The 17,572-nt window shown below is 34.2% G+C and overlaps 1 protein-coding gene and 1 pseudogene across 4 annotated transcripts in view; one reads left to right on the top strand and one right to left on the bottom strand.

Annotated features, from left to right (window-relative positions):
* WRAP73 (WD repeat containing, antisense to TP73) overlaps window positions 1–17,572 on the bottom strand; it is a 48,253-nt gene that overhangs the window by 11,118 nt on the left and 19,563 nt on the right. For all 4 annotated transcript variants that reach the window (XM_051988739.1, XM_051988743.1, XM_051988740.1 and 1 more), the window contains one exon: window positions 5,256–5,328. In XM_051988739.1, the coding sequence (XP_051844699.1) occupies window positions 5,256–5,328 (73 nt within the window). The remainder of the gene's footprint in view (window positions 1–5,255; window positions 5,329–17,572) is intronic.
* On the top strand, window positions 11,519–14,102 carry LOC127553460 (protein Red-like; annotated as a pseudogene).

Raw genomic sequence — 17,572 nt, 5'->3', positions numbered from 1 at the left:
TCAGAAAGATTAAAATTTAGTGTATTTACAAGGAAGAGAAATAAAATAAGAGGAATCATTTTGTACAAAGAATGAAAGATAGAAAATAGAGCAAAGGAGGGGAAAATAACAAAAAACATTTTAGATAATAAGTCAATATGGTACTATTTGACTTTTTATATGTGCTGCTCCTGGTAAAGAATTTCCTCTTCCAATCTAGATTATCATCTTCTCTGAATAAAAGTGACCTCCTCATGGTGGCACAGCTAGAAAGTGCTGGAGTGAATCTTCAAGCCAGATCTTCCTGACTCTGAGGTTCTATCTACTACAATATGCTGGATTTCCCAAATCAAAGAATTATGGTAATACAGAATATATACCATATTATGTACCATATAGTTTCAGTTTTAAGTATAATCTTTATTGGTGATTCAAAATACTTTGGTCTCTTGTTTTATTAAATCAATTATTACTATGCTACTGAAGTTTAGAAAAAGTCAGAAATATTGATAAGAAATCCTATGAAATAATTTTTATTGTATGTTCTTTTTCTACTTTGGAATCAGCTTATTTGGCTGAAGGAAACTTAAATTAATAGGATGGACACAATTATCACATTATACTACATTCTCTCATCTTAAAAAGGCCTCTTGTGTCAGAAGTCATTAAAATAATTTCCATTTTTTCATTTGCATTTAATTCAATTAAACAAATATTTATTAAATACCTACTTAATAATGTATCAGAAATTGTACTAGAGATGCAAAAATAAAAATAAAATCACCTCTTCCCTCAAGGAACTTAGGCTCTACCGGGGGAGAAACAGCATGTACACAGATATGGAAAATATATAATCAAAATAATTTCCAAGAGATAGGATCTTAGCAACTGGAGTGGATCAGATTAGGGTTTTTATATAAAAGAATTGGGGTTAAGATAGGTTTTAACATGTGAACTGAGCTTTGAAGGAAGTTAAAGATTTTACAAGGTAGAGATGAGGATCAAGTACATTCTAAGGAGAGCAAGCAGCCTGTAGAAAACAGAGAAAAGATACCTATGGACAAAAAAATATTTAAAGCAGCACTTTTTGTGACAGAAAAGAACTATGAAGAGTGAATGGGTAAGCATCAAGCAGGAATGTCTGAAGAAGTCCAGCATATTAATTTAATGGAATATTATTGCATCCTTTAACAAATGCTAAAAAAATGGACTTAACAAACTTGAGAAGACCTGTATGAACTGATTAAAAAGTAAAATTAACAGAACCAAGATAACAATGTACATGGTGGTATAACACCATAAAAGAAAATGATTTTGAGAGACTTGAGCAATCTGATTAATGACAACAGAGGACCAATAAGAAAATATGCTTTCTATTTCTTGGTAGAGGTAAGTGATGACCTCAATGTAGATAAAGACACTTTTCAGACACAGCTTCTATTTTGATTTGTTTGCTTGACTCTATTTATTACAAGTTCAGGGGAGGCAGGGAAACTATTCAAGAGTAATTAAAAAAAATAAAACGATCAACAAAACATTCTTAAGGATATACCAAAGAGATCATAAAAAGTTTGGACAAGATTATGGACAAGCAAGGCAACTCTGTTACTTACTTATTAAATTGAATATCTACTTTAAAAATGCAATTGAGAGAAGTTCAGTTTCACATATAATACTCCTCTTTTTCTTTAATTAAATGCTCATTTTAAAATTCAATTTAACAGTCATTAACATACATGAGCATTTATGTTAATAATACAAAAATGAACATCTAAAAATTTTTTTTAAATAAAGGAAAGGAGTCAAACCATGGAAGGCTTTAAAAAACAAACATGAGAATCTATATTTTGTCCTCAAGGGAGGAAGGAGCCACTTGAGCTTTTTAAAAAATGAATTTATTAAGTTTATTTGAGGAATGGGAAACTTAACATTGCATATGAAATTATGTAAGATTAATGATGAAGTATACTATCCATCTCCAGAGAAAGAAATGATATTGACTCAATACAGACTGAAGCTTGCTATTTTTTTACTTTCTTTCATTTTCCTTTTGAGTCTTCTTATACAAAATGACTAATATGGAACTGTCTCACATAATTTTAAAATGAGTATATACTAAGTTTGACACAATAGTTCCAACAATACCTTGCTTGGTGTCCTTTTCTAAACCTCCAATTGTTCTCTGCTATATATTTTTAAGACTATTTTTTTAAAATTTTTGCATCCCTATCACTAATCTCCCTGATTGACTTCCATAATACTCCCTTCCCACAAAACACCGCCCCCCCGCCCTGTTAACCAGTAAGTATAGTGAAAAAGCTATATGACGATTGTATCTGAAAACTCTCCTGATCCATCCTCCATCTTCTGGAGTCACGGCTGGGCACTGCATTGATCCCATGTTTTCCTTCCCGATGTTGCAGCTGTGCTGGTTCCTGTCGCCTCCCTCTCTATGCTCTAACAGAGCCTCCCCAGCTTCCCTGAGGTGGTCTCTCCCCTGCCGTCCCATGCTCAGTCTGCCCTGTGCTCGGGCCTCAGCCTCTCTGCCCTCCCTATCATGTCTCATGGGATTCCTGAGCCCCAAGGAGGCTTCCTCAATTGTCTATGGTATTTTAAACAGTCCCACTGACAGCGTCCTAAACAGAACTCATTACCTTTGCACCCAAACTATTCTCTTATTGTTGAGGACGATCCAGCTACCACTTTTCCGACACACTGAAATCCCTCTCTCCCTCAGTAAACATTTTTAATCTGTTGCCAAATCCTGTCATTTCCACAGCCTCTGACACTCACACCACCTCCTTCAGGGTTTCATTATCTCTCAATGGGACTTCCCAGTTGTCAGCCCTGCCTTCAGTCCTTGCCCCGACTCCAAACCCTCCTTCACAAGTCTCTAAAGTGATGTCATAAAGTGCAGATTTGACCCTGTCACCTAATTATGCAACATTCTCCAGTAGCTCCTATCACCTCCTACAACCAAATGAAAACATCTAAAATGTGGACCCTTCCTACCTTCCCATTCTTTTTATATAACATTCACTCCCCCCTCAATTAAGTTCCATGGTACAGCTAGGCAAGGCTACTTGCTGTTCCTTGAACTGGAGGCTCCATCCCCTGTCTCCCTGAGGCCTGGAGTGCTTTCCCTCCTCACCTCCATCTGGCTGGAAATGCCTTCCCCACAAGACTCCTTTACACCTATTCTCTAAGTATTTTCTATACACCTCTTTCTGTACATGTTATCACTCTATTAGAATTGGAAGCTCTTTGAGGGCAGGGACTGTTTTTACTTTTTCTTTGTAAATCCAATTTTTAGCACAGTGCCTAGCACATATTAAGTAGTTAACAAATGTTACACTGATTACTGTGCATTCAACATCCATTACTTGTTCAGTTGTTCTTCAAACAATAGATGCCCAATTTATTTCCAGTTCTTTGCTACAATAAAAAAAAGGTTGCTATAAACATTTTTCCAAGAGTCCTTTCCCTCTTCGCTATCTCTGGGGCATATGTTAGTAATGTTTTGCACTGGGATCAAAAGTTGTGCATAATTTAACAATTTTCAAGGTTAAAACTCCAAACTGCTTTCCAAAACATTCCAAGACATTTTTCATCAACAGGTTATTAATATGCCAATTCTCCCACAATCTTACAAGTGTCATTTTCCATTTCTGTCATCTGATGAATACTGTGAGATTTATTTTACTTTTCAATTCTCTAATTATTAGTTATTTATAGCATTTTTTCATTTAGTTGTTTCTATCAGGACTTCTTGCACAAGAGAGGGACAAAGTCAGACATGCTTTAGGATGCAATTTGTTAGTTAAATGCAAGATGAATTTCAGATGGAAAAAACTGGATGCAGGGAAATCTATTAGGAGGTTATATAATAATCCAAATAGGAGATGATGAGGGCTTGAACTAGGATTGTGACTGCAAAAGTAAGGAAAGAAGACAGAAAGCAAGAGATATTATGGCAATAGAATTGATTTAAGATTCAGTAAATTGTGGTGAGGGTAAATGGGAAGGAAGAGTCAAAGATAATTGCAAGACTGTAAAGCTGAATTTCTAAAAGGAAAGAGCTGCTCTGAAATTTAGGGGGCAAGTGGGATGAAAATGAATTGTTTTTTGGACATGTTGAATTTAAGATGTTAATGGGACATCCTAGTGGAAATATCCAATATGAAGTTTGGTGATGTGAGGCTGAAATTCCTGAGAAAGTGTGGAATTGAATATAAAGATCAGGGAGTCATCTGATAGATACCTTGCTTTTAAGAAAGGACATTACACTCAGATAATATGCCTAACTGTGTGATGATGATAAAGGATACTAATAATAAAGCCATTTTATTCAAACCCACAACTTTCTAATCTCTTGTGGAAACATAAAAGTATTTTTTTTGACTCCTAAAAGAAAAACAACGAATAATTTAGATAATCTAGCACATTATTCTGATCAATTCCTATGAAAACTATGCCTGATTTTGCTGATTTAAGAATGGAACACCTAGTTCATTTTTGGAGGTTAGAAGAAATGAAGCTGCTATTGTTTCATACATTTATGCAAGTAAACTAGTGAGATGAATAACAAATTCCCAAAGCCCTTTCCTCCTAAGGGCTCAGAGGACTTCATGTTAAGTACAGTGGCCAGCTCAATTATCCTCACAAATAACTGCCTGAGCTCCTCAGTGTAGTCTCATCTAGAGACCGATGGCCAGCCCCCAACCACGCTGTGCCATGCCATCTAGTCATCCAACTGGGCTTTTCTGCCACCTATTCTGTGCACAATAACCAAATCACTTCCAGAAAGGACGTGATACTTGCCTACCCTGAGGATCAATTCATCATCTCTGTGGCTTCCCAGACCCAAATTCCCTTCCCTGGCAACCACTCCCCTGGGTGGATTGTTCTTTGCCTCTATTAGAATATTCCCTCCTTGAGGGCACAGACTGTACCTCTAGTGCCTGGCACAGTCCCTGGCACACAGTAAGCTTTCATTCATTTCATTCATAGGGGGATGATAAAAAAATTTCCCTTTTAAAATAAGACAGAAGAAACAAAGATGATCAATTTCCCCAAGATTATAAAGTGAGTCAATAAAGATCAAAACCAGGATCTGTTCAAGTCCTATTTTTGCTCTAGTTAAGGGTCCCTTGACAGACAAACAGTGATCAGTTGAAGGGGATGCAATAGCACAGGCTTGCTCAGTATATGCAACCTCGACTCTTTTTGGTATCCTATTAAAAATACTCTCCTGAGAAGAGTTTTGATACACTCACCTTGCTGACAGGCTTTAGGATACTTGATATAAGATACAGATTTTGTACACAAGGACCAGACCGTTATCCGTAGCTGTGAGAGAGAAGAGGGAAAGGGAAGAAAAAGAGACAATGAGTGTCAACTTTTCAAATTCTAAAACAATGTCCAATTCACAAATCCAAATAATCTTCCAAACTGACCAAGTTTAGGAGATTTAAATATTTCTTTACTATTGGAAATGAAAACCAAAAAAGGATTAGTTATCTCAATTTTTTTCTCCCTTCTCAATATTTAATAGGATGTGTTACTTATATAATCACTTAGATAAGGACTCCAATTTTTCAAAATTTGTATAAACATTTATGTGTGTCTGCATATATATAAATATTTATATGTATTTACATGTATATTCCATGTGCCCACTTATACAGTGCCTGTCGTTAAAAATGAAACAGTCAAATTAATCTGTATTAATTATACAATTTTACTGAATGCTACAAAATAATATAAAATAGCTATGTATTTTTTTTACATAAGCCAGCTTTTAAAATTATCTAATCCGTATATTCCTGTGTCATTAAAGTGTGGAGGATTTTTCCTCAAAAATCAAGTTACAGAAACCTAAGTAAGCATATCAATTCATTATCATCTGCAAACATTATTATCTGATTTATGGAATTATCTTCTTTCCCAATATCAAGAATGATTTTAAACTAATGACTATAGTAATGACTAACAAATTGTTGCTGGCCAAAGAAAGAAGGAAAGCATTGCCTAAGTGTACAGTTTCTCTAATTCAAAACAATTTTTTGGATTACGCATTTTATCATTTTCTTGACACCTCTTCTTCCCTTAGCACATATAACTGAGAACTGACTGTGTAAGATTTTAAAAAGGAGCGTAACAATCAACAATTTACTACATGGCTCTGACATATATAACCCTTATTACTTAGGAAGATGAAAAGGAAACAGACATGATTCTTATATTCAATACTGTTATTTTGTACAAAGAACAACAGTCAGACCTTGTCACCTAGATGCCTTGGCTGTCTAAGCAGTACAAAACAGGCACCAACTAAACCTAGCAGACTAATATGGATAAGAATAAAGCCCATTTAAATGCTGCTATTCAGGGGGCCAATATCAGTCCACTAATCCAATAGCAAATAAGCAACTTTTCCCTTTCATATACTTCAATCTTCTAAAAGTTTACTGTCACACCTAACATTCTAAAACTCAAGCACAACCTGGACCGATTATCTTTTTAAATTTATAATGATTCTGTATTTATCTTAAACAGGAATTTTCAAGATTCTCACAAGTGTTTGGAAATGCTTCTAATACCACCTCTCCAGTACCTTTTGTTTCAGTTCTAGGTTCTAAATAGTGTGCCAAATATACAATATAAAAAAGTCATCTTTGAGAACAACCTCAGATTGGAAAAATAGTAAGCAAAGTTTCAAAAGAAAAGTAATCCAGGAAATCAGGGGGGCACAGCCAAGGTGGCAGAGAGTAGCCAGATCTTTGTCTGAGCTCTTCCTGGCTTCCTTCAGATCAACACTAGATCAAACTTCTGAACTGGTTTTATAGTGAAAAAGGTAAAATAGCCATTGAAAAAATTCACTAATCACCTCCTGAAAGAGACTCCAAAATGAAAATTCCAAGGAACAATGCAGCTAAATTTCAGAATTATCAAATCAAGGAGAAAATATTACAAGCAGCCAGAAGTAAACAATTCAAATAATGAGGAGCCACAATCAGGATTACACAGGACCTAGCAGCTTCTACTTTAAAGGATCGAAGGGCCTGGAATCTGATATTCTGAAAGGCAAAGGAACTTAGATTACAGCCAAGAATCAACTATTCAGCAAAATTGAGCATTATTTTTTCAGGGAAAAAGATGGAAATTGAACAAAACAGATGAATTTCATTTATTTCTGACAAAAAGACCAGAGCCGAATAGAAAATTTGATCTTCAAATACAGAACTCAAGAGAAAGGTAAAATAAAAAGGTAAAAAGGAAAGGAAAAAAACTTTCTTTTGAAAGTTAAAAAGCTTACATCCCTATATGGGAAGATGATATGTTTAACTCTTGAGATCTGTATCTCTGTTATGAGTATACTTAGAGAGTACAGCTATAATTTGATTTTAATGTTATGATATAAAAAAAAGAAAGTAGAGGAGGAAAGGGGATTCTACTGGAAGAAGAGGAAAATGGAGTTAAAATGGGGGAAATTAAGAAGCAAAAAAGACCTATTATAATTGAGGGAAAGAAGGGAGAGGGATGAGCATTGTGTGAATCTTACTCTCATCAGATTTGGCTCAAAGAGAGAATATCAGATATATTTAACTTCACAAAGAAACTTGTCTCATTCTATAAGGAAATAAGAGAGGAAAGAGGAAAGGCTGAGGCTAATAGAAGAGAGAACAGAAGTTGAAGGGGAAAGGTAAAAGAAAGCGGCAAGGAAGGCTGTAAAAAGGGAGGGTTATTTGAGTAATGTGGTAGTCAGAAGCAAAATACTGGGGAGGAGGAAAAGGGGACAAGAAAGAGAAAAACATAACTTGGGGGAAACAAGATGGCAAAAAATAGAGTTAATTTTAACTGTGAATGTGAATGGAATGAACTCTCCCATAAAATGGAAGCAGATAGCAGATAAAAGCAAGAAACACATTTAAAGCAGAATGATACATACAGAATTAAGGTAAAAGGCTGGAGCAGAACCTATTATGCTTCAATTTAAGTAACAAAAGCAGAGATAGCGATCTTGATCTCATATTAAGCAAAAGCAAAAATAGATCTAATTAAAAGAAATAAGGAAGGAAACTACATCTTGCTAAAGAGAACTCAAAGGAAAGAAGAAAATCAAATTGTTAGTATCAAAAATGAAAAGAGGGAACTTTCCACTAAGGAAAAGGAAATTAGAGCAATAATTAGGAGTTATTTTGCCCAACTATGTGTCAATAAATCTGATAATCTAAGTGAAATGGAGGAATACTTACAAAAATATAGATTGCCCAAATCAGCAGAAGAGGAAATAAATTTTTTATATAGTTCCATTTTAAAAAAAGGAATCAACTCCCTAAGAAAAAATCTCCAGGGCCAGATGGATTTAAATGTGAATTCTATCAAACATTTAAAGAACAATTAATTCCAATTCTGTGCAAACTATGAGGGAAAATAGGCAAAGAAAAGGTCCTATCAAATTCCTTTTATGACACAGGTATGTGCTAATATCTAAACCAGGTAGAATCAAAACAAAGAAAGAAAATTATAGACCAATTTCTCTAATGAAAACTGATGCAAGCACCAGCCCTAAAGTCAGGAGGATCTGAGTTCAAATCTAATCTCAGACACTTAACACTTACTAGCTGTGTGATGCTGGGCAAGTCATTAAACCCAATTGCCTCAGCAAAAAAAAAGAGAAGAAAAAGAAAAAAGAAAAAAGAAAATTGATGCAAATATTAGCATTAAAGGGTGCAGCTATAATTTGATTTTAATGTGATGATATAAAAAAGAAACTAAAGAAGGAAAGGGGATTCTATAAAATTATTATATTATATATTTAAATATTAATTTAAATAAAATATTAGCAAAGAGATCACAGCAAGTTATCCCCAGGACACTATGACCAAGTAAGATTTATGCCAGGAATGCAGGGCTGGTTCAATATTAGTAAAACTACTGGCATAATTGACTAAATCAATAACAACAAAAATCATATGATTATCAATAGATGCAGAAAAAGCATTTAACAAAATCCAATACACATTCCTGTTAAAAACACTAGAGAGTATAGGAATAAGTGGAGTTTTTTCCTTAAAATGATCAATAGTAGCTATTTAAAACTATCAGCAAGCATCATACGTAACGGAGATAAACTAGAACCATTCCCAATAAGATCAGGGATAAAAAATGTTTCTCACTATCACTATTACTATTTGATATTAAAAATGTTAGCTTTGGCAATAAGAGAAGAAAAAGATATTAAGTGCCAGAGTCCAATTCCAGTAAATACTGAGAGTGTGAATGTGAATTGAATATCTAAGACCAGGAAGAAGATATGCTTTGCAATCTTCATTTATTAATCTGAAAGCCAGGGTTTATATACTTTTTAAGCAAGTGTTATGTTAATACCAGCAACTCCAGGTGACGCTATATACATTCCAGGGTTAATGCATAGACCATACTTAGACATTTTAATTCCACTCTTATTAGCAATAATAAGATATCTATTGTAACATGGTTGTAAATAACAGTAACTATTAATAACAAGGTATTTATCAAAACAGAGTCATAAACAGCATAGTTGTGCTGCCTTATTCCTATCACATGCATTTTCTATCAAGATTATCCTAAATTTCTCTCAAGTATGTCTTTCATTCATTGTTAAGAGAGGTAGTGAGCCAATGCTTTAAATTATTTACCTTTTCATAGGGCAGTTTCAAGTATTATCTGAACTGGATTCTTACTGTACATGGACTTATTCAATACTGGCCCTCTACATTAAAGGAATTAGAGTAGATGATGAAGAAAGCAAATTATCACTCTTTGCAGATGATAACGATGATATACTTAGAGAATCAACTAAAAAACTACTAGAAACAATTTACAACTTTAGCAAAGTTGCAGGATACAAAATCATAAGCATTTTATAAATTACCAACAAAGTCCAGCAGCAAGAGATACAAAGAGAAATTCCATTTAAAATAATTGTCGATAATATAAAATACTTGGGAGTCTCCCTGTCAAGACAAAAGTCAGCATAACACTTTCCACACAAATAAAGTCAGATCTAATCAACTGGAAAAATATCAAATGTTCATAAGTAGGTTGGGCTACTATAATAAAAATGATAATAGTACCTAAATTAATTTACTTCTTCAGGGCCATACCAATGAAATTTTCAAGAAATTATTTTACAAAGCTAAAAAAATAATAATAATAAAGTTTATCTGGAAGAACAAAAGGTTAAGAATTTCAAGGGAATTAAAGGAAAAAAAATACAAATATAGCTGTACCTGACCTAAAACTGTATTATGAAGCAGCAATCATCAAAATCATTTGGTATTGGCTAAGAAATAGAGTAGTTTGATCAATGGAATAGGTTAGGTTCACAGGACAAAATAGTCAATGACTACAGTAATCTAGTGTTTGACAAACCGAAGACACCAGCTTCTGGGATAAGAACTCACTACTTGACAAAAACTTCTGGGAAAATTGGAAATTAATATGGCAGAAACCAGGCATTGATCCACATCTAATGCTGTATAACAAGATAAGGTCAAAATGGGTTCATGATCTAGATGTAAAGAGTGATATTATAAGCAAATTAGAGGAACAGGATAATTTGCTTCTCAGATCTGTAGAGAAGGAAGGAATTTGTGGCCCAAAGAGCTATAATACTCTACTGCACTTATATCCCAAAGAGATCATAAAAAAGGGAAAGGGACCCACGTGTGCAAAAATGTTTTGTTGGTTTTTTTTTTTTTTTGTAGTGACTGAAAGTAGAAACTGAGTGGATGCCCATCAGCTGGGGAATGGCTAAATAAATTATGGCATATAAATGTTATGGAATATTATTGTTCTATAAGAAATGATCAGCAGGATGATTTTAGAGAGGTCTGGAGAGATTTCTATGAACTGATGCTGAGTGAAATGAGTAGATCATTATACATGGCAACAAGAAAATTATACGATGATAAATTCTGATGGATGTGTTTTTCTTCAACAATGAGATGATTCAGGCCAGTTCCAACGGTCTTTTGAGGAAGACCTACATCTTCATTCACACCCATAGAGAGGACTGTGGGAACTGAGTGTGGATCACAACATAGAATTTTCACTCTTTTTGTTGTTTGCTTGAATTTTGTTTTCTGCTTTTTTTTCCTTTTTGATCTGATTTTTCTTATGCAGCATGATATTTGTGGAAATATCTATAGATGAATTTCATGTGTTTAACAAATATTAAATTACTTGCTGTCTAGGGGAGGGAGTGAGGGTAAGGGAGAGAAAAATTCAAAACACAAGGTTTTATAAGGGTGGAATGTTGCAAATTATCCATGCATATGTTTTGAAAAGGAAAAGCTTTAATTTTAAAAAGAAGAAAAGTAATCCAGAAAGCTGAATTATCATTTAAAATAGTAAATCTGAATATATCTGCATTGTAACTAATCAAAGTCCTAGGAAGAAGAATATATTCTGAATGATCATTTCCCATCAGCTCAAAGTAACTTCTAGAAATGTTGGCAGAATCTGGAAGAATGTGTAAAACATCAGTAAGATGAAAATAGGTAAGAAATTCTCACTACATATTTGAGTCTAGCAAAAAGCACATCTAGAATTGGAACCAGAGGACCACTATGTTATTGAAAACTAAGGATGATCTCAAAGAGCTAAGCCTAGGTTAATTAACTTTCTCCATTTCCCCCCTATCTTATGCCCAACAAAAAGCATGCCTGACTTATAAACAATTTATAGGCTGCTTGGAATATTTCTGGAAACACTTATCCATAAGCACAGAATGCAGAAATCATTAAGGAAGCCAAGTCAGCTGCAAGCAGGCATCTCCTCAGTGCCCCAAGGTCACAGACAGAACTATGTGAGTAAGACATGACCATCTGCCCCATTATCTGATTAAAAACAAATACTTGATGCTCATAGCAACAGCAACAACAACAGACATCGGTGTTCATCAAGGTCTTCTGTGAACTTTAGACTCCTTTGTGAAGGAAATATAGACTTCCACTGTCACACTTTCCACATTTTAGTCAACATTTGGCCACAAAATAAAAGATTATGATGATAACTCAGAAAGTGTGAATGTGGTATGATGAGTGATCCTTAGAATAAAAGTGTGGGAAAGGCATTAGAAAAATCATACTGTCTTTTATATTGATTTTGCTTCTCACCCTAGAAAACAGAAATGTACATTCCACAAAAAATTAATCAGTAGAATCCACAATAGAAAATCTATTTCAAAAACAATTATACACACACACACACACATATACATACACACACATTTTCTCTTTCACACACATTATTTTTGGTGTGCCATCCATCCTATTTATCATACATATAGATATACACATACACATGTATACATATGTGTGTGGATGTATATATATAAAAACCAAATCCAAAAATGAAAAAGCTGTCCATGACATATCTATGGTGGCAGCATCTATATGCGAAGAGACCAAACACTCTTCCCTAGCCATTGTCTGAAATGTTCATTTTATGGTCACCCTTCAGTTATATCTTTTGATTGGTTCAATTTAATTTATAAATTTAACATTCTTCACTGTCTTTGGCTCCAGGTAAATTATATAAAATGTTAAAGAATTTTATTGACAAAAAAATCCAGAGAAATCTGAATTTGAAGTTCTAAAATACTTAAGTGTTTTCTAATTCTGTTTTCACAAAGATATTGTTCATCTATAGAAACTAAATAGGTCCAAATATAAGGACATACACTTGGTATACCAAGGGAGATCTCTTTGAAAGAAAATATATACACATGCTTTAAAAAATAATCTCACCAACATATAAAAATTGATTGACATAGATTTATCTTTCCCTAGAAGAACTGAAGTGAGATTGCCAGCATCAAGAAAGAAGAAAAGATGGAGAGAACTCAGAAACAAAGAAAGATGAAGCTCCTAAGAATAAGACTGAATTTAAGAAGCATTTGGACTATATTGGTTACCATATATTCTTTCAACAAAGCTCATGAACAAAAGGAGCTGTTCCTGCCAGGCCACCTGGCCTATGTGGTAGACCTGGATGGTGAGCATGCAGACAAGAAATCTATCCTTCTCTGAAGCAAAACTCATTGTCCTATAATGGAGATGGACTATACTGGTCACAAATAATATTGCCATCAGTAAGCTAACACAGATCCTTTTCTATTTGGGACAGGACATTCAGAAAAAGAAGCTGAAGAAAAAAGATAAATAAAAACTGGATGAGAAAAATCCCTCTGAAGGCTGACATGAACATTTTCTCTAAGACACTAGAGTTTACGTATCATTATCGACTAAGATTCAAAGAGAAAAAGAATGGGAGCCAACATCATGAATAAGGATGAAATCGGGAACGGGACTGAGAATAGGAAAGAGAAAGAAAACAGACCAGGAAGCAGAACCAAGAAAGAGAAGAGACACAGCTATTTTGAGAAGTCCAAAATAGAAGATGACATTGACAAAGATCCTGGATTTGGCAAGAAGTTGATAAAAGTCCATCAACGAAAAGTACGGCGTTTGGGAAGTTGGTGAGTGATTGAAGAAATAAAGCAGGTAGGAGATTTCTTTGGCATCTCCAACAGTTATGCAATGTTATCGAACCATGATGGATTACTTAGTGGTAGACAGCAGGGAAGAGGTGGAATAGAGCAAAATGGACCAGGATAACAAGAAGGGACCACTGTGTCAATGGGACTTTGACATCCAGGAAGAGTACAGAGAGCATATGAACAACAAAGAGGCTTTGCCTAAAGCTGCATTCCATCAGTATGGCATCAAGATGTTGAAGGCAGGAAAACCAAAAGCTTCGAAGAAACAAATAACAAGGCAGAGCTTGATCAACAATGGAAAAACAATAATGCAATTATTGAGAAAAGAAAGAAAATGGAGGGTGACAGGTTGAGGTCAAAAGATCAAAATATTGGCCTAACACCCTGATACCTATAAGATCATTTATCTGGAGATTTCCCAACTTTCTCTCCCCTTGCAATTTCCTTATGTATTATGAAATTGCATTGTTTTGATTAGTAAAATCCATGATACTAGGGGGCAGCTAGGTAGCCCAGTGGATAGAGCACCAGCCCTGCAGTCAGGAGGACCTGAGCTCAAATCTGGCCTCAGACACTTAACACTTCCTGGCTACGTTCCTGACCCTGAGCAAGTCACTTAACTGCCTCAGCAAAAAAAAAAAAAAAAAAATTCATGAAAATATAAAATAGACTGATTTTACAAAATGCTTTAAAAATGTATTTCCATTCAAATAAAAATGTTTATTTACGTATTATCAGGACTTTAATCACCTCTATTTAAAATCATAAACAAAGCTCTGAGGCACCTCAGAGATCATTTATTATTATAGAGATATTATTATTATCATATGTGATCTGAGCTGGGCAGAGTTGAGAGAAACTATCACTTCCTTATTCATTAAGGGCTAATCTCTTATTGCAGCTATTAAATTTCATTTCATATGATCCAACCACTTTGGAGAGCAATTTTTAACTATGCCCAAAGGGCTATCAAACTGTCCATACCCTTTGACCTAGCAGTGCTGCTACTGGATCTGTATCCTAAGGAAATCATAAAAGGGGGAAAAGGGCTCACATGTCCAAAAATGTTTATAGCAGCTCTTTTTGTGGAGGCAAAGAATTAGAAAATGAGTAGATGCCCACCAATTGGGGAATGACAGAATATGTTGCAATATATGAAAGTAATGATTATTGTTCTATAAGAAAATGATGAACAAGCTGATTTTAGAAAGACGTGGAAAGATTTACATAAACTGATGCTGAGTGAAACAAGCAGAATCAGGAATACACTGTACATAGTAACAGCAAGATTGTGCAATGATCAACTATGACAGACTTGGTTTTTCTCAGCGGTTCGGTGATCCAAAGCAAAACAAATGAAAGCAAAACAAATGAATTTTGGATGGAAAATGTCATCCACATCCAAAGAGAACTATGGAGACTAAATATAAATAAAACATCTGCTATGTTCACTATTTTTTTTCTATTTTTTCCCTCTCGTGATTTTTCCCTTTTTTTCTGATTTTTCTTCCTCAACATGATTCACAAGAAAATACTTTAAAATATATATATATAAAATACCCCCAAAGTGTTGTTTTTATATGTAACTGGGGAAAATAAAAACAAAAACAAAATAATAATAATGATTATTCCTACATTTCCAGCCTGTTGATATCTAGGATTCTGACATTCTATGTCAATTATCCTCTTCTAGTTCTGTCGATTATAGATCTTATTAGCAACGCACTATGCCTTTTCTCACATCACTGATAATGTGAATAAACAGTACATAGCTCTGAACAGATTTCCCAAAGCCCTCCACTAGAGGGCCTTCAAAACTGACATGAACCATTAATGTGATTACTGATTCAGCAACTCAACCAGTTCCATATCTACTGAAATTTACTATTATATATCATGTCTTTCTCATTTTTCCTCTACAAGGAAAGCATGAGAGAACTTTTCTGAAATCTGACAAGCTTTTGTTTACTGTGCTCCTAATACTATGATATATAAGGCTAATAACCTCGCCAATAACTAAACAGTAGTCTGGTATGACCTGTATTTTTAAAAAGAGTGACTTACAAAGTCATTAAAAAATTATTTCCGCATACAAAGAAGGCTAGAAAAACAATATATGAAACTATGGATCAAAAAGATATAGTTTGGTCTTTTAAAATACATATTATATTTAATATGGTAGTAATAAATGGCATTGCTTGTATTTGATCCCTTCTGAATTTTATTCTGCTGCCTTCTGTATAATTTTTAAAGTTTGAGTAATGCTCTTTTCGTTTTTCGTTTTTTATTGTATCACTATCATGACTCTTTTCTTCCCCGTCCAAACAAAAGCCCTGACTTGTAACATGTGTGACCTTTTTTGCTAAAGTTACACTAGTTCTTTAAAATCACCACTTCCTTCTCTTTTTTTTTTTTTAATTTCCCTATAAATAGTATTAAAGAGGAAATCTCATGGATCACAGTTTTGAGGAGGGATAAGACCTCAGAAGCCAAATAATACTTCTTTCACATAGGAAGAACCTGAGTAGGCTGCACCTTGCCCAAGGTCAAATAGGCTGTCACTCTTAAATTCAATTTTTTTTAAATTCCCAAGCTGTCTGTCTACATACACACACACACACACAGACACACACACACACAGAGACACACACACACACACACACACACAGACACACACACACAATTCTCATACTCTTTCTCTCTCTCTCGCTAAACTAGCAAAATGAAGTTAGTCTCTTGTTTTCTGAATGAGTAGGACAAGAGTCCAGCAGAGTGCTGCTTCCTTCTCTAAAATCTCTCATGTCCCTCGGCTATAATGGTGTATTGATTTCTGTATAATACTTACAGAAAGAAATGTGTTTTTTGGGGGACCACAAGATGAAGAAAGACTGAATATATGATAGAATCTAACTAAACTTAAATCCAGAAAAATACAGCGAGCTTATTTAGAATCCAAACTGACAAAAGTAAGCTGTTTTTGTTTGTTTGTTTGCTGAGGCAATTGGAGTAAAGTTGGTCTCTGGTGAGACCAAAAAAAATTACTAGCAAGTAGATTTCTGAAATTTCCTGGGAGCAGTAAATAATAAATTTATATTTAATAAAATGAGCTAAAAACCACCATGCTACCCTCCAAGAAAGCTACATAAGCTACATTTCATGGATATATGAATTCAGGAAAACAACAGAAATAACAAAAGTCTGCAGAGTTTTGGTCTAAATCACCCCTCTTCAATCTTAATCTAGTGAAATAAAGATGTCAATAAAAATCTGAGAGTTTCAATTAACCTGCCATTCTCTAAAGAAAATTAATCAATCATAATTGGTCACTTCTACAAAAAAAAGAAATATGACAATTTTTGTGTTCTTCTCAACTTAAGCCTTTAAAATACCATCATAAATATCCAATCTATTTATAAAGTACTATAGAGCAACCGTCCTATCCATATGCTATTTGTTACCTTATTCGTATTTTTAGCATTAACTGTATTTCCAATTTTCCCCCCTAAAAACATTACTACCTCTCCTTAAATACATATATGTACACATGTAAATTTAGCAAGCTATAAACTTAGTAAAACACTTAATGGTTTCAGACTTCTCTGAAACAACTAAGCTTATATTATTACTGACCTGCTCTCCCAATAGGCTTTTCTGCTAGCTAAAAATATCAGTATTCAGGTTCTTTTGGACTCTTGTGGTCCACCACTGGATGACTTTCCCTAAACTCCATGTAATAAAACCAAATTTGCTACTTCTTTTTTTTAATTTATTTTTTAAAATTATACATATACATTCATTTTTTACATATTGCCATATAAGTCAGGTTGGGAGGGTAAAATCAGAACAAAAGGGAAAAACCTAAATTTGCTACTTCTGAACAAATACACCATCTATTTGCCTAAGACTAAAAATGCTGCAATTAAGAACAAATTTCTGATTGATTTCATGATGTTCTGAAAGGCTTTTAAAAAGTCTTAACAAAGCCTGCCTAGAAAGTACAATTTAAACTTGGGGATATGGTTAAAAATAGGTTAACAACTT

Source organism: Antechinus flavipes, chromosome 3 (genome assembly GCF_016432865.1).
Source record: "Antechinus flavipes isolate AdamAnt ecotype Samford, QLD, Australia chromosome 3, AdamAnt_v2, whole genome shotgun sequence".
Taxonomy (NCBI): domain Eukaryota; kingdom Metazoa; phylum Chordata; class Mammalia; order Dasyuromorphia; family Dasyuridae; genus Antechinus; species Antechinus flavipes.
The sequence above is the reverse complement of the archived record's forward strand: the minus strand, read 5'-3'. Positions and strand labels throughout refer to the sequence as shown.